The 26,489-nt window shown below is 43.4% G+C and overlaps 2 protein-coding genes across 4 annotated transcripts in view; one reads left to right on the top strand and one right to left on the bottom strand.

Annotated features, from left to right (window-relative positions):
* Positions 1 to 10,699, top strand: part of LOC135900628 (ran GTPase-activating protein 1-like) — a 40,808-nt gene extending 30,109 nt beyond the window's left edge. For both annotated transcript variants that reach the window (XM_065430099.2, XM_070535611.1), the window contains exons 13-15: positions 3,739 to 3,900; positions 8,761 to 8,891; positions 10,466 to 10,699. In XM_065430099.2, coding sequence (XP_065286171.1) covers positions 3,739 to 3,900; positions 8,761 to 8,891; positions 10,466 to 10,544 — 372 coding nt within the window. In that variant the 3' untranslated portion in view covers positions 10,545 to 10,699. The remainder of the gene's footprint in view (positions 1 to 3,738; positions 3,901 to 8,760; positions 8,892 to 10,465) is intronic.
* Positions 10,341 to 25,014, bottom strand: smash (smallish). 2 transcript variants are annotated; one of them, XM_065430102.2, is made up of 5 exons: positions 24,348 to 25,014; positions 16,451 to 16,811; positions 14,072 to 14,477; positions 11,833 to 11,997; positions 10,341 to 10,618 (listed from the first exon to the last, which is right to left on the bottom strand). In XM_065430102.2, the coding sequence occupies exons 2-5, from the start codon at positions 16,721 to 16,723 to the stop codon at positions 10,593 to 10,595; spliced, it is 870 nt and encodes a 289-aa protein (XP_065286174.1). In that variant the 5' UTR covers positions 16,724 to 16,811; positions 24,348 to 25,014; the 3' UTR covers positions 10,341 to 10,592. The 2 variants fall into 2 exon arrangements, with proteins under 2 accessions (XP_065286174.1, XP_065286172.1); XM_065430100.2 differs by having other exon boundaries at positions 16,451 to 16,874; positions 24,348 to 25,012.
* Positions 25,015 to 26,489: the final 1,475 nt, after the last annotated feature.

The following is a 26,489-nucleotide window of genomic DNA, read 5'->3' as shown; positions in this document are numbered from 1 at the left end:
GCTGGCAGGCGTGGATCGCAGGACATGGTTTGCTTAATCTCTCCAAAAAAGTGTGCACCTGCAATGCAGTATTCTTGTCATGTTTACTTTTTGGAAGTTTTGGTTTTCGAGTCCTGCAAGGTATTAGCCTGTATCTCAAATTGAAAATTCTCGCTACTCTAACCCTTGCAGAAAGCAGATGCCTATTGGTTGCAGTGCTTCTGCAGCAGGAGCTTCTTCGAGTAGATATGAGCTTTGGTGCCAGATTGCCAGGTCATCTGCTTACTTGAGACAGCTTGATTAGTGATCCTAAGGTGCGGAGCTTGCTCCTGGTGAATTATCAAAACCCTTCTAGGCCGACAGAGCCATCGTGCGAATTTCCTTGGTCAGTTGTCATTTTCGTGCCTGGGTCCTAGAGCATGAGAAATACTCCTAGTTCAGCGCCAACATATTTTGCTCTAGAGCATTTAACACCAGCTACAGCGCTCACCGTCATATTTACACTGATGGCTCCGTTACATCCACACCATTTGCCATTGGTGTGTAGATTCCATCTGCAAGTGTTACCATCTCTGCCATTTTCAGTCACCATACTTCAGCTACAGCCACTGAACCAGCTGCACTGCGGTGGCTTTTATTTACAGTACAGATCAGACAGCTGAGTCTTGGGTCATGTTCACCAACTAAAGAGTGGCCCTGCAGTCCCTGAAGTTGCCACGCATGCAGAAAGAACTCATCATGGACATCAGACACCTACGCAATGAAGGCTGCGAATTGCATCGCAGCATTGTGCTGCAGTGGTTAACAGCCCCACTTGAAGGCTGCGAATTGCATCGCAGCATAGTGTTGCAGTGGTTAACAGCCCCACTTCGGAATACAAGGCAACGTCCAGGCTGACCATGCTGCCAAAGTTGGACACGACACGTCAAGAATAATGGTCCAGATACCTTTCTTGAGAAAAGACGTAGCAATCCCTCTAGACAGATGCAAGTCTCATTACAGGCCCCTATGCAAAATTGATCCATTGTGCGACTTCTATATGCCACAAGGCCTCAGCAGACAAGACCAAACATACCTATACCTCACGAGATTCGACATAGCCTACACAAACTACTTCAAGTGCAAAATTCAACTGATGGACTCGCCAATGTGCCTTGAATGTTATGCCCCTGAAGACCGGCAACATCTTCTGTGCGACTGCTGCCGGCCCACGTCAGAGAGACAGTCTTTGAAAGTGCCACTACACCTGCAACGGAACTCAAGTTTAGAACTGCGGCGCATTCTCGGCCCATGCCAAAGCACCATCTGCCTGTTACGTGCCACAAAAGCGCTGCTGACGTTCTTGCGGGCCACAAGCCTTAAACGAAACTTTGTCAATATCTATAGTTATGCAGGGTCCATTATGAAAGTAATGTTCGTTTTCTGGGAAAAATATATTTATTGACCGAACCGGACCTCCCCCTGCATCAATACACTTGCGAAGACATATCTGCCACGCCTGGAAGGCACTCTGGAAGTCCTCGACCGGAATGCCTCTAAGGAACGCTGTAACATGCTTTTGGATGTTTTCCACGGTCTCCCAATGCTTTCTTTTCAGCGCTGTCTTCAGTCGGGGAAACAAAAAAAAAGTCGCGCGGAGCCACGTCGGAGGTGTAAGGGAGATGGGGGACCACCAGGGTGTTGCTCTGGGCCAGGAAGTTAGTAACGATGAAGGACGTGTGGCTGGGGGCATTGTCATGGTGGAGCTTGACTGTCTTTGATGTCAGCTCTCATGTGTGCGACCCGGCATTTCAATCTCATGAGCACTTCCAGGTAAAAAGCTGAGTTGACAGTTTCTCCCTGCGGTACAAACTCAAAATCCTCGGGCGTCAAAGACAATGAGCATCGTTTTGATGCGAGACTTGCTCATTCGCGCTTTCTTGGGGCAGGGTGATGATTTGGTGTGCCACTCGCTGCTCTGCCTTTTCTATTCTGGGTCGTACTCGAACATCCAGGATTCGTCCCCAGTTACGACAGAGTTAAGAAAGTCCAGCTCATTTTGAATCAAATCCAACAATTCTTGATTGCGCAAAGCTCAGAAGTTCTTTCTGATCTTCCGTTAACACTTTCGGCACAAGCTTTGTGCAGACCTTGCGCATTTGCAGATCCTCACGTACTGCAAATATGGACATGTGTAGGGTGTAAGCAATTTGCTGGATGCTCAATCAACGGTTGGAATGCAAAACTTCACGCACACAATCAACATTTTCGTCGGTTCTGGTCGTTGTTGGGCGTCCAGAACGGCGTTCGTCGGCGACCTCCTCCCAGCCCTCCTTGAAAGCCTTGTGCCACCTCGAGGACTGTGACCTTGAAATGCAGTTGCGTTCTTTCTAAGCTTCACGCAAAACTTGATAGCATATCGCTGTTCAAGCGAACACTCCATCGCGCCGTGTTATCCGCTCACACTGCTCAGAGTAAACCGGTGACCAGCTGCATTGGCAGGGCAGAACCCTCGCCACATTTCCAGACCAGTTTTACTGTGCTGCCATGGATAGTCGTGTCATAATAAAATCATGCACATTACTTTCATATTGGGCCCTGTATGCGTGTGTGTTTGACTGTATGCGCTGTTAAGTGTTTATCACTGTATATATCATAATCACCACCCAGCACCTGGAGTAGCATGTGAGGCGAACAGCCAGGCTAACATCTCCAGCATATCATTTAAGCTTGTATCTCTCTCTCTCTCTCTCTCTCTCTCTCTCTCTCTCTCTCTCTCTCTCTCTCTCTCTCTCTCATTCTGTCAACTATTTAGCGCACAACATATATTATATTATATAGATACAATTTTTGTTGGTGTAGATTATACAACGCCCAGATTATACTACATATTCACGTGCTCCTGAGAAAGTGCATATAACTGGGGTTCCACTGTACATACTCGTGTTAGTCTTGTTGGCTCACTAACATGGCACTAGTACGTCTTTATTTTGACAAAAATTCAGAACACAACCTGAATTTTCAGAGTAATAATATTAATACTATTAATATTAATACTCTGATTGGCAAATATTAATAGAAACGTGGGGACTCCATTGTTTGTGGTATGGCAAGATAAGTTCATTACTTCAAATGAAGCAACTTTTGCTAACGCTGGGCCATACGGGACTCCTCTCTTTTTTTTCTTTCTCTTCCTCTGAATGCAGTTTTAGCACAAATTTTTGGTTGTGTAGTTCCTTGCTTTGTGCTCAGTTTTATTGTGTGTACAAGTATCCTAGTTTTCCACCAAAGAGACATGAACCAAATTAAATTGTGAGGTTGAACATGCCACAACTGCACAATGAGTTATGAGATTTAACTTAGTGGAGGGCTCCAGATTAATTTTTACAGTCTGCGATTCTTTAATGTGCACCTAAAAAGCGCAACCTTTTTTAACTTTGTGCCCACTTAAATGCGACTGCTGCGACCCGTAATCGAACCAGTGCCCTTGCGTTGAGCAGCAGAATGCCAGAGCCATCAAGACACTGTGGCAGGTAAGGTCGCTGCAATTCACCTGCAAGTTGTGTCTGCCCTAGTGCTTCTTTGGTTTTGTGCCATATTCACACTGCAACTGCAGTGGTACTTTGGTGTCGTTGCTGAGATAAATGTAGGCCAATTTGCCCCACTGTCTCCACTAAAATGTTGTGACTTAGAAGTACTGATTGTTGGGCGTGTCTATCCCGTCCCTGTTGGTTTGCGCCATCCTTCCTTGAGTACAGTGTTGTGCGGTATCTGGCACAGGTGGCATCTGTGGTGGGCAGTGGCGAGGAAGGTGATGCAGGGAGACACCTCGCTGTGGACTGTGCTGACTCGCTGCTTTCAGCTGCATTCAGCCTCGCCAAAAAGGAGAACCATTTACCATGGCTCACCAATGAACTTATGGTACACCTGGGCCTGCTCAAGGTGAGTGACCGTCATCTATGCAGTCAGACTTTATTATAATGAAGTTTCATTTGGAACAAAAATATATTCTTTATATCCAATATTCATCATAAGCGTAAACACTAATATCAACAGGAAAAAAAAACTTGCAACTGGGTATATGTGAGAGAAATGCAAGCGCCATGCCTCAGATGGGCCAGCAAAGGAGCGTCTGTCAATTTTATAGTGTACTTCAAGGAGTACTGCAAACACTTTCTGGGGGCCATCTCGCTGTCTGTTCGTATCTGTTTTCCTGTCTACCTGAGTCACTAGACCATGGTTAACGCATCAGGCTGCTGTGCTGAGGTAACAGGGTTCGAAACCAACCATTGGATCAACCAGGGTCGCTGGGTATGTGCCAGTGTGTACATACGTGCCGCTCTTCAGTAAAGCTCAGTTACGCTGACATGGGTCACTGTAGATGCAGAACTGGGTAAACACCACTGTCCGAAGAAGCTCTTTGACGCCGACTTGGAGCACTCGGCACGTGTCGTTTGGTCTGTGCTGGTCTTCAATGAACCTCTTTGATGCCAACTTGGGTCACTGGGTATGTGCTGCCAGTAGGTGTGTGCAGCTGTTAATGAATGTCCTTGATGCCAACATGGGTAACGAGGTATGTGCCACTGAGAATGTGTCGCCCTGTAATGATGAAAACGATCCCTTAAATTTCTCCGACGATGAGCATAATTGAACCCACGTCACAGGGGCTACTCAAGGATAGCACCCCTATGCATTTGCAGGCTGTGTTAGAAATGCACTGTGTATGGGCTACTTTTCAATGAACTTCTCGCGCACTTGGGTCACTGAGTATATGCCACTGAGTATGTAGTAAGCGAGGGAACAATCCTCAGCATTTGTAGGCATCGGCGCACCACACTTCTGGTCTCAGAGGCCACGCCCGGATTTCTTGGCAGCACTACTAGATGGCGCAGCGTGTCCAGAAAGGAGCACCAAAGAGGCGCCCGGTTGTCACATGATGCGTTTATCAGGGTTCGCATACACCGGTGCGGCATGCATTTCGGATGCCAACCCAGGCTTTGTGGCGGTGGTGTTAGAGTGGCTATATTGATTGAATGTTGACACATTGTTGTTGACAGTCACCCAAAAAAGGGTTCTTACAGAATTTTTTATGGCCTATTGGCAACTTACCATGACAACACATTGTATGTGAGCAGTGCTAAGTTACAACTTTGCACTGTCATTAGTACACAATGCTACAGTTAGTGTGATTACACGGGATTGGCACATTGTCTTGTCTACTGTTGGCCAGCCAAGCGAAGCTGCTGGTCAAGATGTTCATGCTACAAGCCGTCTCAAATTGTGTGGCATTTTAGCTACTAAGTAACTCCTTGTTAACTCGGATTTCAACGGGACTGAAAAAGATATCCGAGTTAAATGAATGTCAAATTATCGAGGGTAGCAAGAAAACAATAAACAAAATTCATACTATGTCAACACACTTTTATTTACTATACGAATCGGCAAATCCTGTTTCTATTTTGCACAAAAGCCGTACAGATGCTGCATTTCTCGTCCTCTCGTGACTGATTAGCACTCACAGCGGCAAAGGCATTGCAACGCATCCCAATTATTTTTTTGCCCGTGAGCTGGTCGCCAACAAATTGCCCATCTATTGCGATATAATCCACAATCTTCATCCCTGACAGCTTCGCACCTAGTCAAAATGAAACTGCTGTTTGCCGCAGCCACTGCAGACGAAAATATGGCTGCTATCAACGTGATCATGGACGGAAACCTTGCGGTTCTGAAGGCATGCAGCCGACGCAAGCCCCTAGTCAAAACGAAATAACCTTTTGCTGTAACAACTGCGGACAAAAGCGCAGTCGCTATTAAAGTGATCATGAATAGCAACTACACAGTTTAGAAGGCATGTGCCAATGTGCACACTGAGTCGAAATGAAACTACTGTTTGCTGTGACTACTGTGGACGAAACTGTAGTGGCCATCGACATGATCATGGATGATGACTATGCAGTTATGAAAGCAAGCGACTAACACAGTGTCACGGATGCCCGTAAACGCAAGAATAAAAGCTTTAAAGACACAGTTAGGCACGAAGCATTCCAACGTTGCTGTCGCTCGTGCGATTTCCGATGGTGAATATATTGGTGCAGAACCTAACGCTTCATTTTGGTTGGACGCTGATGCCGTTTTTGCTCTTTTGCGTCGCACATTTGTGGTGCTCATTGAACTCCGAGGGTTGTCCGAATGAACCGATGTGCAGCCAAATACTTAAGGTTTAACGAGTTTGATTGCATTAAATGATGCATATGCCGCCCGCTGGGACCAGAGGACAAGTCCGAATTATGTGATGTTTTGAATTAACAATGCTCAAATTAATGAGGATTTACTACTACTGAAACAATCTTGGCAAAGCATGTGTGCTCTCAATCGTGCCCATGGGACAAAGTTACGACAACACAGTAGTGAGAACAAACCAAAGGGCACTTGTGGCGCCTTATAAACAGGGTGTCCCAGTTAACTTGGACCAAGATTTCTTAAAAACCCAAGAGCTCTAGAGATATCGTACCGACTGCATAGTAGCGGCAGTCGTATGTGCTTACAGGCAGTGTTTTTTTCATCACGAAGTAATAATGTAGGGCATATTAAGTAACCTCCGAATCAAGCATTTGTTTAGTGCTCAGCTTTGCCTCGTTGGCTTTTCCGAGAGAGCCACCAAGCTTCCAAGCTTTTTCTTTTCCTTGAACTTTCTGAATCATTATTGGGAAAATTGTTTTTGCGCACACACATTGTTTGTAGTCTCGCTACTTTTCTGCCACCAAACCTCCAATCGCCTTTTACTAATCTCTGTTGCGGACACATTTACATTTACACCCTACATTTACATTCCCCCTGCTCTCCCTGAACCGAAAGGCTTTTCAAGGAGGCCAACGGAGCCGAAAGTGACAACTGAGTAGCTATCTTCACATTTCAATAAAACATGTTCCATTGTTTCCCTAGCTTTACTGCAGCATGCACATAATTCTTCTTCCTTGATGTACCTCGCTTTATAACTACACATTCTAAGGCATCCGGATCGCGCATGAAAAAGTAGAGCTTCCGTTTGAGTTATTGCATTGTGCATAGAGAGATGCGAGCACTGCTTATTAGCATTGACTTTTCTTACTTCGCAATATGCATAGAATTAATCGAAAACGTCTAACAGTACAGAAACTGCAATTTTAAGCAAAAAGTGTGCAGTACTTAGGAACAGCCGACTTGCATACAGCAATCTTATATACTACCATCTATGATACTACTTCCAAAGTACAAAGGCTTCACCGCCAGTTCGCGCCACTTACTGGTTTTTGAGACTTTCTCTGCCAATTTAAAATTTTAATTCCTACTTATTTAGGGGAGTACAATGCACTTCTACTACTTCTTTATGCACAACTACTTCTTTATTTTCGTAAACAACATTAATTAAATTTGCACAGTTAATGTATTTTCACCAGCTGATCTCAATATTAAAAATTTTTTCTATAATAAATTTCTTTTATGATATCCAAAACAGGATGTTCTTCGCTTAGGGCCTAATGAGCTAATTAACAGCAACTTGCACGGCAATGTACAGCACACAGAATCAATTCTGAATGTTCACAGTGTGTCGTAAGCTATAAATCATCTGTTTTAGGCCATTTTGAAGCGAAGTTGATATTTTTCTATTGAATGCCGAAGTTGATATTTTTCTATTATCAAAGTGGGCATTTTTTACGGCTAAGTTTGACAACATGTAACTTCGCTCAAAAATGGCCTAAAACAACTATTTATAGCCTACGACACACTATGAACATTCAGAATCGATTTCGTGCGCTGTACATTGCCGTGCAAGTTGCTGTTAATTAGCTCATTAGGCCCTAAGCGAAGAACATCCTGTTTTGGATATCATAGAAGAAATTTATCATGGAAAAAAAAAAAACATTTCAATTTTGAGATCAGCTGGTGAAAATACATTAACTGTGCAAATTTTTTTCGAAGTCTTTAAAAAATAGATAAGTTTTAAAGTGCCTTGTCCCCCTTAAATTGCAAACAGCGAGCTGGATTTCACCACTACAAATTACATTCAATTCATTTCCATCAACATCCCGCAACACCTCTGGCCAGCTGCCAGTCCCTGGGACACTAAAGCAAAACATTAATTCATTTAAGACTGACAAAGCATTCTATCAAAATTCTGTTGTCATTAATTTCGATATAATAGGTTATTGTTATTTTAATGTATTGGAAAAATAACGGCAATTTTCAAAGGAAAATGGAGGTCAGTGTTTCAGTTCTTGAATTTTGTGCCAAAACCGCAGCCCCGGTACTCGAGTGCGCAGTTACGCATTTAAAAGTAGTTTTTCGTATTTGGGCTGTGTTGGCTCAGTAAAAATGCCCGAAACTTGCTCTATTCAGTCATTGACTTTCTTGGAACACTATGTAGTCTATCTTTACCGTAAAATAATTAACTAGGCCCTAGCAGGCCCCATCAAAATCCGTGACATCAAGGCATGCTGGTGCGGGAACTTGAAAGCGGGGGCGCCACCCGTCTTTCGTTTTTGTGTTTTTCTGGCTTATAAAGCGTCTTCTCATGTCAAGAGTGGTGTTGTCATTGGTATTGTAGAAGGGTAATTTACTAATACAGTAGAAATATTTATCTTTAGTGACCCTTTAATGGCTGCAAACATTTTTTAGATTGGAGTATGTGTACTGGCCGGTTCGTAGGGGAGCAAAGTGACAAGTTGAAGCTTGGACAACTCTCTCCGTTGTTCTGTTTATTTTTCTGCATAATGTGCAACTGAGAATTTGTTTCAGCCAACACTCACATATTTTCTGCTGCAGGCCGAAAAAGACCAGAAGGTGAGCTGGTCACCAGTGACAACGGAAGGTGCCATGGTCCTACTGGCCGAGCTGGTGCCCAAAGAATACTTTGCCAGCACTACCAGGGACGCCCTCCAGACTTTTTTGTCAAAGTGCGTTGCCATTGGCTTCTGTTTAGGGAGCATAAGGGCGGGATAGCCAAATTTTACCCTTGAAATTGTTAACCTTATCCTTTCCTGGGCTACAGAAGTTCTCCCAACCAATAGCTCAACCTAAAGCCATGCACCCTGCTGAAGAGTGCCTTAGTCATTGTAGGCTTTACTAGATACATACTGTATTTGGGTGTTCAGCACTTCGTGTGACACACTGATGTTGGTCACATTAACATTCCTCCGCACACATTGGTTGGTGCCCGTCTGCGTTTCCTTTTTTAAGCGGCTGAGCGCACACGTACCCCAAACACTTTGTTTAGAGGTAATCTGCCGCACGTGCAAAGACTCGGCCAGTGGAGATGGCCTGGCATCATGTACACTGTCTTCCTGTGCTTTAGTACTGGAGGTTGTGTAATCTTCAGTTTCAGAGATGCTTTGACAAAGCATTCACTCCCCGCTGTCGGTGCTTTTCATGATGGCGTCGTCCCACTGCGGGCGACACTGCGAGCCGCAGGGGAGGAGTGGACGCAAAAGCGTGGCTGGCCCCACTTCATACCACCGATGTGAAGATATCCTTGACACACCATGGAACTCCACCTTTTGTTGTAACATCTCAAATTTAACAAAATGATTTTTTTTTTTTCTCATTCAGATTTGGTTTTTCAAACTGCGTGATAATGCGGAAAATTTTGCTGTAGCTTCCGTGCAAGAAAAAATCCAGCGGCGACTGTAATAATCTGCATAAAAGGTTGAATTTTAGTATCACGAAAATTTGATATAACGAAACAAATTGTGAATTTTACCTACTTCATTATATCAAGCTTTAACTATATTATTCAGCTAGCTTTAAACACGGGGGCCGTGGATATTGACACTGCCAACCCTCTGCACCTCAGTGGCTTGCAATACTGCGTTCGCACCGACTTAGGCTGTGTGAGGATTGACAGCACCGATACTGGCGCTTAAGCAGCAGTTGGTCCAAATTACTGTAGTATAACGTTCATTTATAGCGTCTTTGTCGCAGTTCACCTGGAGTGGGGAGCACGCTGTAGTGCTCCCTCTCGTGCTTCAGAAGGCCTGTTCAGATTCTTTTTTTCTCCTTCAAGTGTGCATGTTATTTTTACCGCAGCCATGTTTGAAGTCCTCATTGTAAAAGTGCAGTGCTTTAAACAGACACTAAAGGAAAATAGTCTAGCTAGATCAATAAATTATTCGTCTAAAAGTCTATCATCTTTTTATGTGTGCCAGTATATTGCTTAGTTGTGTAAGAAATTGCCGCCGAAGGTCCCGCTACTGTCCCTCAATTTGAACTACATGCACCATTATGAACAATCTTGACTAAACGCCAATGACCATGCATTTCACTTATTTCAAGCTTGACGGGGATAAAAAATTTAATCCAAGGCTTAGGAAATTGTTTTTTGATGGCAGACAGAAGTCGGTAAAAAATTCTCTTTGGCTACGAGCTTTTATTGCATGTATAAAACAGCTGCCATTTGGCTATTATCTGCTACATACAAAATATATGCTGAGTGAATAAAAACACAGCTTGGCAACTGTGGGCTCTTTTACAGGCCTCTGCAGCCAAACAGCTGCTTAGGACCAGCAGCCAAGACACGGCACCGGTTGATGCAGGTCTTGTACCAGCCGTGAAAAACTTTGCGTCAAAGGAGACGTCGTCACCGTTGATCACCTCCATCATCAGACCCTGCTCAGCTTCACTCCCGCTGCACAACAAAGACAAGAGATGACTCAGTCATCACAACATAGAGATTAAAGCTGCATGCTTTCTTTAATTTGTTTTCAAATCTATTCGCATTCTTATGCCCCAGTCACAAGGGCAAGTTTAGTGACACTTCTTACATGAGCTTCCTCCACCTTGCAGTGAAATCTCGCTATAACGAACTTCAGGGGACTCCGGCAGATTGTTCATTATAGTGAAAACTCCAAAATTTAACCATTTCGCCCATCAGTCGTCACCGTATGAGCTATCCCCGAAAACATCGCTGTCGGCTCTTGGCCTGTGCAACGCCACCGAAGCACCGTATATAGAGTAGCATGCGCAAAAGTGATGCTGACGCTGAGAAAAACACCAACAAAGAAGCTCCATGTTGTCTATAAATTGCACCGGTTTTTTTTTTTTTTTTTAACCTTCCTTGCCGAGGACACTGCAAACATCTCACTTGAGGCGGACAGCTCAACTATTGCAAAGTACAAGCGCGTGTAAACAAAACCATCCGCGAGCACAATGGTTACATTTCTCTGTGCACATAGCTGGTACAACCCCAGAAGGAAGAGGCGTGCCTCTGTTGCTAGGCAATACTTGTATGGTGGAAGCATGCGCTCGCAAAACCTGATCCACCGTGTTGCCTCCACAATAGAGAAGGGGAGCCCTCTTAGCATTTTTTGTTGTTTTTGTTTTTCTTTCCCCTCCGGCGCTGCCTCCGGTTTTCCGAACCCGTGCGTGGCAGCATCTGTTTTCTGCACCATGTCGTCTGCTAGCCTACTGTTCTGGCTGCCGTAAAGGATACACGGAAATCTAAGAATCCCCAGAGTTCGGAATATTAGTTGGTAGTACATGACATAGAAACTGAATAACGTTTGGTATTCTGAAGTTTGTAGTACCGAAATCTTTTTACGTTGAAACTACAAGCAGTCGAGAGGGGATTTCTGAAAATTTCATTAATGTGGTGCTCATAGTAACAAGGTTTCGCTGTATGTCATAAAGGCTAGCTGTAAGGGCTTATTGGCATAGCATCCTCTACTTCGTTGTAGCGCAGGCTGGACAACAGCCGCACAGAAAAGCATATTAGACAACACACAATGCAATGTGTTGTCTATGTGTCTGTCATTCTGCTTATGCTACAACAATCCCCTTTAAATGCTAATCACATTTTAATACTACTTCGAGTTAAATGTGCTCCATGGTCCTTTCTCTTACCCTCATCATTGCTGTAGCAGTCAGTGCAGTGAAGCTTTGTGTTGCGGACGCGGACGTCAGTGCCACACAGACCGTTGCCCAATGGTGCCTGGCATACACAGCACCGAAAACAGGCAAGGTGGTAGAGCAGCTGAAGACTTTCTATAACCATAGCAGCACCATGACCTGCAAGGCAATGAGTTGTTCACATTGAGTCATAGATCACTACTCACAGAAACTGAAAACACTACAGAGACCCACGATGCAACACCGTTCCTGCATTGATCTCGCATTTGCAAGCAGGCTGTGTCACGTTACAGTGGCAGAGTCTCTGACCAACTACCACAGCGATCACAAGACAATAATGGGCAAGTATAGAGTCATCCGTGAAAGTGTGTGCATGTAATCAACGGCTACATGTTCTGAAATAAAGGTTATGCAACTTAACGATATGTGTCTTTCAACTTCAACATTAAAAAAATACATTCCTAAACAAGCAACAATCAAGTCACGTATGCATAGCATTGGGTCGCTCAGCATCCTTTAGGTTCGTTGTGTGGTTGTTGGCTTTGGACTTTGATTCAGTTTGCATTGAGGGAAAGCTTCACATTCAACCATCTTTCTTTAAAAAAGTGGCTTTGATATCTTTTTTTTTTTATTTCAGCCATTTTGCTTCCGTAAAAATGCTTGAAACTTTCTATGTTCAGTCTTCGGCTCTTTTAGAATACAGCGCAGTCAGTGTTTACCGATATCAATTTAACTAGACCCAAGCAGGCAGCATCACCACTCGTCTTTCCTGGCTTACCAAACGTCTTCTCGCGGTTACAGTGGCGTTCCTGGTAAAGCGGGAAGGGTAATGCACAAACACAGCTCGGATCATTTTTCTCTTTAGTGTCTTTTTAACAGTGACAACAACATTCCATAACTCGCCTCTACTCTAAAGTCTTCACCGACTCATAATGATGATGATTTCTGTTGGCATCCCCTTCAAACTGGAGCAGCAACAAATTAGTCACCCAGTCTGTTTAAGCTAATCTAGTTTTGCTACGTCTATTGCAGTTTCACGTTTTCCCTAGCTCTTGACCTTTTCTCTTTTCATTAAAACATCCACATTTTACATTTGTATATGCCTGTAATGACTCTGGCTCTACCGATCTCTTTCCTGTTCTTTTTCCACCAATGCTGTAAATGTCTCTAGCTTATCTCTACCACTTGCCAGTTAATGCTTCCATCTGTTTGAATGTGGAAGCTAGATGGAAGTGCCACCCATTGATTTAAGTGGCCACTGTGCTCCTGCAATGCCCTTTAGCAATTCCTGAGCTATAACTTTGTAACTGTGCACATCCAGAACCTGCTCAAAGGCACTGCAGCTTCTCCTTCTCTCGGGAATCATCGAGGAGCGATATTAAAAATGCACTGGCTCAGCTGCACGGACCTAAGCTGCATTTGTGGATACAACAGTGTGAAACACTAATATTACCCACATGGTATCGCTATAACATGGCTTGTGTGGCATAGATACAAAACCAAATGCAGTCAAGTTCTGTTAATTCCACGCTAACGGGATTGGCGGAATTGTCTAGTTGGTTGAGTTTTAAAAATGCAGAAAGAACATCCAAAGACACCGCTGTTTCATTTTGGCAGTACAGTTAAACCTTGATATAACGAAAGTCAGTGAAAGTGGAACTTTGTTGCATTGAAATTCGACCTTTTATGCAAAAACGTATAGTCGCCAACGGGCTTCCTTGCACGGAAGGGGTCGCAAAATTTTCTAAGTTATATGGCAATTGAAAAAAAAAAAGACTTTTAATCAGAAAAAAGATTCAGTTTGTTGAATTTGAGAGTCTGCAAGCAAAAATATGGTATGACATTGGCGGAATGAAGCAAAGCCTGCAAAAGCAGAGGGGAGCAAAAGCTTCCTCTGCTTGTTTTAATGCATCTCCTAAACTCAAGATTAAGTGACCTCCAGCACAAAACATGCGGGAAGACAGAGCACATGAAGCCATGGCCACTTTGGCTTGGCAAGTCTTCGCACCCACTGCAAGCTACCTTCATGATGGAGTGGGGGGACGAAGCATTCACTTCTCTATGCCTGCGTTCTTCACGACACTGTCGTCCCACTGCAGGTAACACTATCAGCCGCATCAGTAGGGTGGACGTGAAAGCTTCACAGCCCTTGCTTCGTACCACTTATGGAAAGAACCAGAGTCGAATTAACAGAAGTCTGCTATACAGTAGAAAAAGCACGCTAGGAACTTGCCTAGAGGCTGGTTGCAGTGTGAGCAAAGTTTGCGGCCGCTGACTGATAATGTAGCCTCAGCGGGAGCACTCCGTCTGCTGGAGTCTTCTTGCTCGTTTGCCTCGTCGCCATTGGGCGGGAACTCTTTTCTTCTCAGCTCCGCCATTGGCTTTGGAGGCACAGGCGGTTTGGGGCCCTTTGAAGCTGGGCGAGCAGTGGTGACTGAGTGGACTGCGGTGTTAGTAGGTATGAACTCCTCCCGTGTGCTGTACTCGGACAGCAACTCTGTGCTGGTGGTCAGCGTTGGTTCAGGCTCTGGTTCCGGTTGCCTCTGCCCTTCGTCAGGGAAAAGCTCCTTGGCGTCCTGAACTCTCTGGAAGGCCCTCTCAGATGCCTTCCTCCGTCTGCTCTTCCACTCGTCGAGGTTCTGCAACATGTGATGAATGAAGGCATGGTTGGTCTTTACACATCAAGACTACAGGAGGCTTCTGCTGAGCATGAAGCACTGTCAGTCTGCTAGGAACAAGAAACAGATTAACACCTCAGTGAAAGAAAGGCTCACCAATGATGCACTGTTAATCCCTTCATGACCTTCCATTCAACTGGCACCATGTATGGAAGGATTAGTGGCTGACAATAGATGGATCTGTCGATCACGGCTGATCAGTCGAAGTGACCTGCAGCTGTCCCTACATTTAAGAGCTTGTGACACAGTACAGATGGCAGAAATTGCGAACGTTGTCCTATCTACACAATCCTAGTAGACTGCATAACATATAAACTGGAATAAAGGATGATACCTTTTTCCTGAAAAAGAAAAGACGGTTAGAGTCGCCCCTAGTATTATATAGAGACCTTTATAGCACATTGCAAGTCGTCTGGCCAAGTTAGCGGTCAACCTATATTCCGGTTTATACAGCAATTGGGTTTTGCACAAGTTTCAAGTACGCAGTCCATGAAAATAACATGTTTTGGCAAACCACAATGCATGACCTTTGAGTGCCATGTACGCAAATGAGTTTGTGAATTGAATTAAGTGCAGAGGTTTTATGTTTGAGAACCACGATCTGATAGGCACGCTGTAGCGGGAGACTCTGGATTAATTTTGGCTGCCTGGGAGTTCTTAAGCATGCACCTATATCTAAAGTACACGAGGGTCTTTCTGTTTAGCCGTCATCGAAATGTGGCTGCAATGGCCAGGATCAAACTTACAACCTCAAGCTCGGCAGCACAATGCCGAAGCCACTAAGCTACCATGGTGGGTCAGACGAACTTGTTGCTGCTGCATATTGCAGTAGTTAATGACTTGTCACAACATACTTTTTAAAACACTAGTGTCACACTCGAGTAACCCAAATGCACAGAAAGGCTTACATATATCTTGCATATATCAGTTTTTGGGTGGACCAAAACCTGTGGCTTTGTCTGTGGCCTTTGCAGAACCATATTTTATGTATCAAAACATTTCTCTACAAGCTCAGTGGCTTTAGGTATGAAGCATAAAATAACCACCCCATTCAGTAATAACAAGAATGGGATCACACCTAGTTGGTCAGCTTGACATAATTTGCCTAGGAAATGTGTGAAGCAAACATACATTTCAGCATCTGAGTCATCTCAAGATCGCAGCAATGCATTGTTAGGAAAGTACAAGAAGGTACCAGTAAAAAAACAAGGTAAAATTTCTATGCCCATCAGCTTAAATACGGTTGTGCATGGCTGTTGACTACACAGGCAAGGAAGCTTCCTCAAGCAAGCAAGTTTCTAATGGAAAAAAAATGTTGCACCATTTCTTTCTCAATGAAACTGCGCTATGCAAGTAGGAATGCTTCCCTCACCAGCACATTCTCTAAGAATTCCCAATTTTGCATGTGGTTAACTTCAACAAGTTTTGCATGAACACAACAACTGAGCCTACCTTTGGATTTTCAGTTTGCTTTTACTTCAGCCGTATCACCACGACATGCATCTATTAATTATCTCGACCTGAGCGCAAGCTTTTCAGAGATATATATACAAGCACTTTATCAAAATTATTTACGTTTAGATGCAGCACCCAAGCAGCAGCTACAAACTTGGCACACCAAATAATGACAAGCAATACACTTTTTATATCTTCCTTGTCGTTATACACTTTCTTGTCGACTTTGGTGTCGCTGATTTTGCCTGCTTCAGGAATGTGTCTACAAACTTGCTCGAAGCAAATGCCCCCCTGGCATCTTTTCATCATCTGAAGCTTTCCAACAGAACATTTAAGGACTGATCAGCAGAATTTCTTTGTGACCACAATTTATTTTCTGTAAAGCTTGATGCCACATTCATAAAATCATGCATGGAGCTCAAATTCATAAACTATACGAAAAATTCGGGAGAGTCGGCAGGCACGCGAGCATCACTCACCGTCTGCCACTGTTCCTCTTGTTCGTCAAGCTTGGCGCGCACGTGGTTGCGCACGCTGCTCTCGTAGGCCTGAAGTTGCTCGCGAGCCTGCTTGCCCAGGGGTGGCTGTTTAACCTTGATGAAGCGCAGGGGGTCAGAGGCACTGGGCACAGGCACAGTCCGAATGATGGGCACCGTGCGCACAGGCTGGGTGGCCGGGGCGCTAGGTGGCACCCAACGCTGCTCCATGTACGTCTTGTCCAATGCAGCCGAGTAACGGTAGCTGCCTGACATGGCAGCCGACACCCATGCCCACGCTGTCAGTAACCGGTGCCAGCTGCTGCACGGACGCTGGCGCCCCTTCGAGCCAGACTTCTCGGGCCTGAAGGAAGCAGCATTCGTCGAGGGCTCACTGGTGTAGCACTGGCTTCTTAGAAGGCGGGCACTGAAAGTGGCGTGACCAGAGCTATGGTCATTTCCTTCTAGTTGTAAAAAAATTATTGTTACGCTGATGCGAGGTGGGATAAAGGACACTTGGAAGGTGGAGGCTTTCATTAAAGAGAAAAGTATGTGTGTGAAGTGTGGCAAGCCAGTCATGCAATAGAAGTATAGAGGGGATGGGAGAGCTTTCTTTTATTATGTAATTCTATATTATTATTTTTTTCCAAAGTGTCAGTCGAAATGCATTGGCGTTCCAGTCACTTCTTTAAGAAACTGCTGTTTTATGTATTGAAGCATAAAAGTAACTGGAACACCAATGCATTTCGACGGATACTTTGAAAATTAATGTCTCAAAACTGGTGCTATCGAGAGAATTCGTTTTAAGTGGATATGCCGTGCGAACTCAGCGGCTATAATTCGTACACTGAAATATGTAGTGTAAAGTAATTAATTAATAGTTTAATTTGTGTAATTATATTGAATATTCAATTGGACATTTTGATTTCTCATAGAAGTAATGGCTGCCTCGTCGAATAATTTAGATGAAGGGTTAGAACTGTGCTATCTACCATTGGCAATCTAAAAAATTTGGTGCAGTTAGAAAACACCCTACATATATAGTGTAGCTGATGGTGGTATGGTCCAGACCACTGTCAATTGCACTTCACACCACGAAGAGGCAGGATTTGTATGAGTGAGCTCCTGAACACTTTGTAATGTGATGGTTTAAATCATGGATCTGGGACACCAGAAAGGTGCAACTTAATGGCCCCTAATGCATTTCTCTTGTACTTACCTATGAATCACCATTGAACTTTTGCTTATATATTTATTAATTTTAATACCCTCAAGGCCAATTGGGCACTATAGGGGGGTGGGTATAATATACACAAAAAGAGAAAATTAGAAACAAAAACAAAATTTTCTTTAAACGTTACAGAACTAGCATGCAAAAATTACACTCACATAAATTCAACGTCCTTGTCCGTTTAGTGCTGTTACTTTTCAAAACATTAATTACCACCAACTCGCCATAGCTTTTCACTTCAAGAACACAATAAGCACCAAACAAAGTATCATCAAGGTATAGTTGCAGAACTAGCATGAAATATGCAGTATGTAGTCTTTGGCTGGCGCCTTTGAAAGTAGCATAGTAAATCTGCAACTGCAGTGTGATGAAACCCACTCTTACTGCAAGAGAAGGTTTGGCAAGCTGGAAAAGACGAAAGACTGGTAGCGACGCCACCCTGCTATGACATTATGGATTTTGGCTGTGTCCTTTAGAATCTAGTTAATTTTTATCAACAAGGATGGACTTCTTTGTATTATGAAAGGGTGAAAGGTTGAAATAAGTAAGTTTTGAGGATTTTTTGTGCATCACTATAGCACAAGTACATGAGAATACTTTGGAATCTGTGACACCGCACCTATGTATAGTTGCTGGGGTTCTGGCACAAAGTTCAAAAGTTATCATTTTTCGAATAATCAATCTTTTGCTGTAAAATCAATTAAAATAGAGTTTTTAAATAATTTTTTAATCATTCTAAACTGGGTTTGCATTTTTATTTGGTGTCACTTTAAAGAATAGATGAGCGGGGGAGGAAGTAAGCCATTGTTTGGACAAGAGGATCCTCAAGTCAACATCAGTAATCTTTTCTATAGTTTATGTAGACCTCTCCCCAAGAGGAGGAAGAGTGAGAGGTTTGGTTGAAGGTGGATCTTAAGAGAGAGTATCAAAAAATGTGACCGAGAGAGCATGAAATGCAGAATGCTTCATCTTGTAGCAGAGGTTACGAGTACAAATAGGTCTCGCAAAGTGGGTTCTCACATCTTTAGCTTATCTGAAATGGGAGAGAAAACAGCAGCAGGGACAGAACACACAAACAGACATTTGGTGGTTGCCGTAAGGGAGAACACATTACAGGCCAGGTGGGAGCAGATGAAAATGAAGGACCACGGGTCGGAGGGATAATGTGATGTCAAACACAAGACTAGAGGCAAAACTGATGGAGGTGAATGCACAGGGCAAATTTAGAGGCCGAAAGCTATAAGAAAAAAATAATTAATGAAATGTGGCAGGTAAGAATGTTAAGTGTGGGTAGTTCAACTGGTGGCTGAGGTGAGATGAATAAGCATTTTTAATATGCTAATGCCATGTTCCTACACAATGAAGATGTCATAAATGCAGCAACTATAGGTGTGCAGTTTTATAGATAATGACTTTGAATCAGCTGGCTGAAGACTGCCAAATGAAAACGTTTGTATGTATCAGTGCAAAAAGAGGTATTGCGGCAAACATTTGCAGATAAGATGGCTAAGCAGTTAAGGATAGGAACTATGTAGAACAAATGAAGGTAAACTTCAGCGATGTATCTGTAAATTTACTTAAAATGCACTTAGAGTAAACTCAGGTATCTGCTTCCAGCACTACAGCATGTTCTGCCTTCTTGCTAATCCTGCTAACTCTTTTGCCAGACTTATCTACTTTGTCTCCTCAAGAAGAGGGGTGGGAGAGGTAGGTACAACTTCTGTTTGTGCAATCTGTCCTTGTCACTATTCCCCTACACATTTCAGATAAGCCAAAGATAGACAAAACACTCTCTGGAAGGCCTCCTCTTGCTCGTGAACTTTGCTACACGAAGGAGCATAGCAACACATAGCCCTCTCCAATTGAAGGTCGCTATTGACTTCATGAAGACATGTAGGTCACCTTGTTGAAACGTTACCACCGGAATCTAGTGTCACTCCCCTTCCGTCGCCTTTGCTCTCCCATGAATTCCTTCATTACAGTAATAGACAAGCGCAGCTTCAATGGCTACTAAATACGCTTGTAAGTGAATTGTTTACAGTCACTCCATGTAAATACAAAGCAACTGTTGCTGCACACACAGATTGCAAAGATATGTTTTGACTATAATGTGGTTTATCCACTAAACCAGTACTTTTTTTTTTGCTGTCATTATCAATGGCAACCACTATGTGGGGAGGAGAGCTTCAGGAACACAGTTATTAATGCAGTGCAATCACTGACCATGCAGTGCCATCGCTGAATTATTAATGCAGAAGATGCTGACCACAAAACCGCTTTCTAAGAAACCAAAATCCAAAAAGACCAACAGTGAAGAAGGCTGTCACTTGAGTCACTGTACACTTAAAACTTGCCGAACAGCATCAACTGTTCCAAGGGTAATGCCCCTACTGTATGCGTTCTTAGCCTGCGCTCCACTACAAAGAGAAACATGACACCGTACAACTATACTGGTAGTAGCTTCTACAGCACCGCCATTTCGTGTCTCTGAACCCTTTGCCTCCATTCATCTTCCATGTCCATCAACTAAAGCACGAAAATGAGTAAGACCAGCTTACGTAAAACACTGTCTCTATTGTCAGGACATGCTATAAGGCTGTATCACATGCCGTCCACCATTTCACCCCTGTGGAATGAATTAAGTTGGCTCTGAAAAGTTGAGTGTAATAAACCCTTCTTTTTCATTGGAGACATTGTTCACTTTGGAATAGACTCTTTTCATAATTTGCAACTGTGCTTCGTTGCACTGCACATTTTTCCAACTAATGATAGCACCGGTCGTCATTCAGATGAAGATGATATGCTAGCTGCACACAGTGGGGCTTGTCTCTGGCTCATAGTTTCATGGCAAGAGCCACATCTACACATTTTTCATCTCATAACACAAGCAAACTGTGCAGGTACACGCTGTTTGCAAAAATGACTATGCCGCCATTAGTTGGACAAGCTGCCTCGCAGGCAAGCTAGCTTATGAAAAGGGCGGGATTCTGCAACGCTTAACGAATGCGTTAAACAAACCTGCTTAATCACTAGAAAATTCTGTGATGGACAACTGAAACAACCTAAACAGCAGCAAGCCCATAATTTTGCTCAAGAAAGCACTTCTTTCCTTTACTTTCTAAAATTCCCGCCATTCTTCACATGTATTCTTCCACACATTTCAATATGGCGACCATTGCTCAGATTGCTCCAGCTGTTTCAGCTAAGCTGCAGAAACAAGAATGGAGAAATCTCATCCCTGAGAAGGTGGTGGCACCATATCGTGGAGGTGTCCAGCACAACATGCACCGCAGATTTGAACACAGTGGGAACAACTAAAATGGCATGTATTTTGTAATGCTTAATTAGTATCATCAATTACTATCAAGAACAGAATGCTATACGCCATTACAAAAAAATATATATATTTCCCCTACAGCAGACTTATTTTCACTAATAAAAGCATAACTAGATGCATATGCCGGGAATGCATTCTGTGTACACACCATTTTAGGCAAACAACCAGAACTAAATCTATAGCAGCCCTGCTTCTACATGCAGTGTGTGTTGTGTGTTTTGGACATGATCACATTCTTCCCCAAATCTCATCTATGTGACTGCCATACGCAAAAATGCCAGCATTTAACAAGACATTCCAGGAACTGAGAGAACTGCCAGCAGTGAAAACCAAATAACACAACATTGACAGTAACAAGCCTTTCTTATGAGGCAGAGGTACTGCGGCTACAATCCGCTTGCTGCATCTGATCCACACAGCAATAAATTTACTTAATTTAGCCTAAAAATAAATGAATTATCTGTCCAATATGTCCCTGGCAGAAGTACCTCAGTACATAGATGTTGCACCCAATTCCTCAATGCCTTGAGAAGTTGAGATGACACATCACTGAATCTTTTTCCATAAAATGAAAGTTCCAAACCAGTATGAACATCAACATTTAGACTTTTCTCATTGATAAAGTGTGAGGCTTATAATATTATACAAGATTACTAGAGAGAAGTCGCTGCAATCATTCAACCACTGTGGGAACTGCGAGTAGTACACAGATTTTTCTATGACTTGGCGTGGATTCATTCAGGAAGGACGTTGCTGCTGTTTCTTTGTTCTTATTGTTATTTGCGATCAGTTTTGTTAGGCACTAATCTCGCAATGTTTCATTGAACCAGTAAAGCTTTCTACTTTCTGAAAAATTCATTTTATTATATAACTTCCAGCATATAAAGAGATAACAAGTATGGCTGTGGGGCTGTATGGCAAGAGACACACACTGATATTTTGTTTTATTATTTTAAACAATTGTTTTTGTTTGCAATGTTATGAAAACCTTAACACAGTCGAAATTAAACTGGTTACATGGGACAAGTTATTTACGTACGACAAATTGGTGAAAAAATACCTAGAACAATAAAAAATAATAATTTAAAGCCAAGAAGGCAACTTTAATCAAATCCATGTACTTCTAACAACTTGATTTGGACAAGTTGGTTCATCTTGAAAGCATATATATTGAAGCAACGCGATGGGACGAGCGCAAGAAAACAATCACAACTGGTCTAGCGCTGTGACACAAGAGGACAGCGTTACTGCTGTTGTGACTGTTTTCTTGTCCTCGTGCCATCACTATGCTTGAATATACCTTCATGTACTTTCCATCATTCAGGTGCCAGCTGAAGCGCCAAACTGGTAGCACACACTGACAATAGGGCCAGGTTTCTTTATACTCTTTTTAGTATGAAGGTCTGTCGTGTTGAGGCACGTCTGAATTGGCTCTGCCGCCAGTACAGCATGCTTTCAACAACTTTATTTTATTTTTTTGCATGATCTTTTACATGTGGAGGCAGACTACCCATGCATCAATTTTACACGAAAATGCTCAGAAATTATTTTTAAAGGAAAATTGGTGGTTTTTAGCCTGTAAGGACATTTAGTGATAAACACCGATTAAGTAACATCTTAAAATTTGCACTTAAGTTGCTGCAAATCGAGTCATACAAAATATATGCTTGTTAAGTTATCCCTTTAAAGAAATGGCTGATAGTTTCTTTCAACACATGATGTGTAATACTTGAATCACAGTGCGTGACTGACAGCCTGCGGCCATATCTGTATGCTGGCATAAATTTCATTCTTCATTAATTTTGCCCGTCATAGCAGGCTCAGACGCTGCTGCATTCTGCCGTTATTACTGAGACTGGCCATTTGGTGCTGCTGTGTCCAAGCCAATAAGGTAGGAAAAGAATGCAAAATGAAATGGACCGAAAGAAAATATGTCCCTTGTGCACAATAAAACTCAATAAGCCATCTGTATCTTAAAAAACTAGACTAGTAAGCCGTTATACTAAAACATTGTGTATTTGGCTCATATAGGAAAATTTGGAAACCTGTACCTTATACTTAATATTTTTTATGTCAACAAACTCATTCTGCAAAGAAGTAGCATGTTAAGCAAGGCTGGATATCAATATGAGAACCATGTTGCACATCAGTTGCTAAACTTTGTGTCTGAATGTAAGTTCACTTAGGGTGAACTGGCTTTTCTTTTTATTTATTTGCTAACTCATTTCAACAGCACCAGAATTAATCACTGACATGGACACGAGTCCACATGTGCCAGCAATACTGGGTGAGTTCGATATTTCAAAAATGGCAGAACTGTTTTGTTATTACAGGCGACTATATAGCATACAATTTAAAAAAGCTTTGGCTTGGGATCGATAGTCAGTTCCTTTCTTTGCCATTCATCTCTCCTGTCCAACTCTCATATTCACAGCGCACAGTCTTCAGTATGGAGTTGACTTTTTGTTGTGTAACAACATATGCTTTCTTGCTCATTTGCAAAAACCACCAGTACATGTATGCTACTGATCGAGGCATATTAACATTTCCAAAACTGGGGCGTGGGGCAGCATTTGCTATCCTATGGTATGCGCACGCCGTAGTATCACAGTTTAAGAACTCTACAGCTTTCGCAGTCGAGTTGGCGCACACCTTTCTACAACTATCGAATGATTCAACTGCAGTCGCGCTAGTCGTGCATGGCTTCCTCGGCTTGCCGGATCAAGGCCGGATGTAGGTTATAGGAAATGTTAATCGCGCCACATCGAAAACGAATACAGACAATCCGGTTCGCTGCTACGATAGAACGCGGAAGTAAACACGCACGGTTCATCCAATCGCTTGCCCAGAGGTCAATTCACACCGAGGTTTCAGCGAAGTACCTGCAACAGCCTTGAACAAGTCAACTTGTTTCTGCACATCGCGAATAACGTGTTTTGTGAAACGGCAAAAACAGTGAGAGACGGGCGACCTTACACACAGAAAACACGGAAGTTCAGCACCAATTTGGCGATTTTAAGTACGCTTTATATACAAGCACTTCCTATAAAATCCTTTTTATCCTAATCTCAACAACGTCGTCATATATCGTGGTAGACACAACGCACGGCGAATTTAGGAGCACGTATGACATTTACACAGCACTAACATAACTATGTGAAAACAGCGCCGTTGGAGCGTAAACGTCGGTTCCCGAGCATGACCCGCTTTCCTGATGCTGTAACCTTTCACCCATTCCCACGCTCCGTGAACAGAAACGAGAACGTTGGCATGAATTCGCAGCTTTCAGCATAAACCACCTAAATAACGAAGACTTTTTAAGCCGCACTCACCTTCACCAACGCATGAAAGTCCTCCAGCCGCTTCCTTCGTGCAGACACCGTGTTGTCGTCGCGTTTGTGTGGGTCATCTACCCTTGGGACACCCGATATAGGCACACCACCAAGCAGCAGTGCCTCCTTTTCCGTCACTATATTGTTCTTGGCGAGTCGTCACAAACACCACTTTCAACACGCGGGGCGCACTACGTTGTATCGACTGTAGGAAAACATTACAAACAGTGCTCATCCTATCAAAGAATCGCGACTGAGCCCATTCGCCGACTTCTTCCGTGGCATTTTATTATGTTCCGCGTACAAAACCGGCCCACCCTCCTCTACCCTCCGCCGGCGCATTATGGGAGGCCTCGGGCTCCCTGCTCGACTGCGCCGTTTCTCTCGCTGCTGTCGGTGCACCGGTTTATTTCTTCTACTTGTTTTCGCTTGCTCGACACGCACGTAACTACGACTTATCGGGACTTGACAGCGCGCCGCAAAAGTGAAACCGGTGAAACGATTAGCCCCGCAGTGTCAAATACGCGAGGAAAGTGTGCGAAGGAGTGGTTGCGGCTGGCGGCGTTCGATTTGTTTTTGTCGCTTCTTAAACGGCAAACCTGTTTTGCTGCTCAACCAGTTAATTGAAACAAACTTCCTGGCGCCCCTAGCGTTCGGCCTAATTTCATCGAACCGCAACAGGCGAATAATCATTTCAAGAGATCCGCCAAATCAAAACAAATAACACACGTGATCAAATAAACGGCAACACGAAGCTCACGCGAAACCATGGCAACGTAGCATTGCGATATATTTCCGCAATGGAGCGCGAGAGCCAGTCACACATTGGAAAGTCTTTTTACTACATTGGTGATGTTGCGCAAAACAATAATGCATGCCGGAAATAAGAATGTGATTGCTTCCGCGGCAGAGTATTGTAGTTTTTATATTTACGGAGGTGGTTATGGACAACATATATTTGTTATATTCGAGAGAGCGAACAAATATTCTATATTTACGGGCATGGGCGCGTGGCATGCTCACCAACAAAGCGCCGTGTTTTTATTCAACACACAGGCCACCCTGCAGCTGATGCTTTTGACATGGCGACGCTATGCTAAATAGGGACCTTATAAATAGGGACCTTAGTGCGACTGCACCGATTTTCTTTTTTTTTTTTCCCCGCTCTAGTCGCAGCATGTGGAACAGCTTGCTCTCACTGCGGAGCGCTTGTGTAGGCTGATCCATGCATGAGCTTCAAGAACTAACTTCAGGGCTGGCAGTACACAATACTACTACATGATTTTGTTTCTCGCTAAGAAGACCTCACGCCTTGGATTGACAGTGTCTCCTTCTCCTTTGCTACGGCTACGGTTCTGCAGTCAGACATGGTTCATGCACGCATGCACAGCGAACATGCATATTAATTAAGGCGCGGCTACACTCTTGAAACGGTTGCACCCTTTGGGGTGTATATTTGTCCCACAACAAAAATCGTCATCTGCGTTGCGGGCGTTTGCTCTCCTGAAAACGCTGCGCTCGCTACTTTCCTGTCGATAATGCACTGTCATATGCTGACAACGCGCGTATGCCGTTCGTGACTTGAAAGTACCGGGCTCGCAGCGTTAAAGAAAGGAAATGCGGACGAGACAGATGACGATTATCGTTGTGCGGCAAGGTACAACCCAAAGGGCGTAATATTATTTAACCCTCGAAAAAATGTTTACACCCTCTGGGTTGCATTTTGCACGCGGCAATTCCTGTCTGGGGTGTATATCGGCAGATTTTTGTGAGGCCCATGATTTTGTAATAGTTAATACTGGAATTAAATGTGACTGGAAGATAACATGGGAAATAATTAACTGCCACTCGACAATCGACTATAAAAAGAAATAAGTGCCACTCGACAATCGACTACTGCATATATAATGTTCCACAAACTGTACGAACGGTTGGTAGGTAAGGAAATTGATGAGAAAGGTACAAAAAGCCTTGGGAGCAATCACAAACGAATCAAAATCAGTTTTGGAAGGGCAGTACCACCGATAGAAACTAAAGAAAGGAAAAGTATGAGCAAACTGAATGACAGGCAGCTGCAAGAAGTGGCGAAGAACATTGAAAACGTAGTATCCAAGCAACCGCAAAGGGCATGGACATACGACG

This window comes from Dermacentor albipictus, chromosome 3 (assembly GCF_038994185.2).
Source record: "Dermacentor albipictus isolate Rhodes 1998 colony chromosome 3, USDA_Dalb.pri_finalv2, whole genome shotgun sequence".
Taxonomy (NCBI): Eukaryota; Metazoa; Arthropoda; class Arachnida; order Ixodida; family Ixodidae; genus Dermacentor; species Dermacentor albipictus.
The sequence above is the reverse complement of the archived record's forward strand: the minus strand, read 5'-3'. Positions and strand labels throughout refer to the sequence as shown.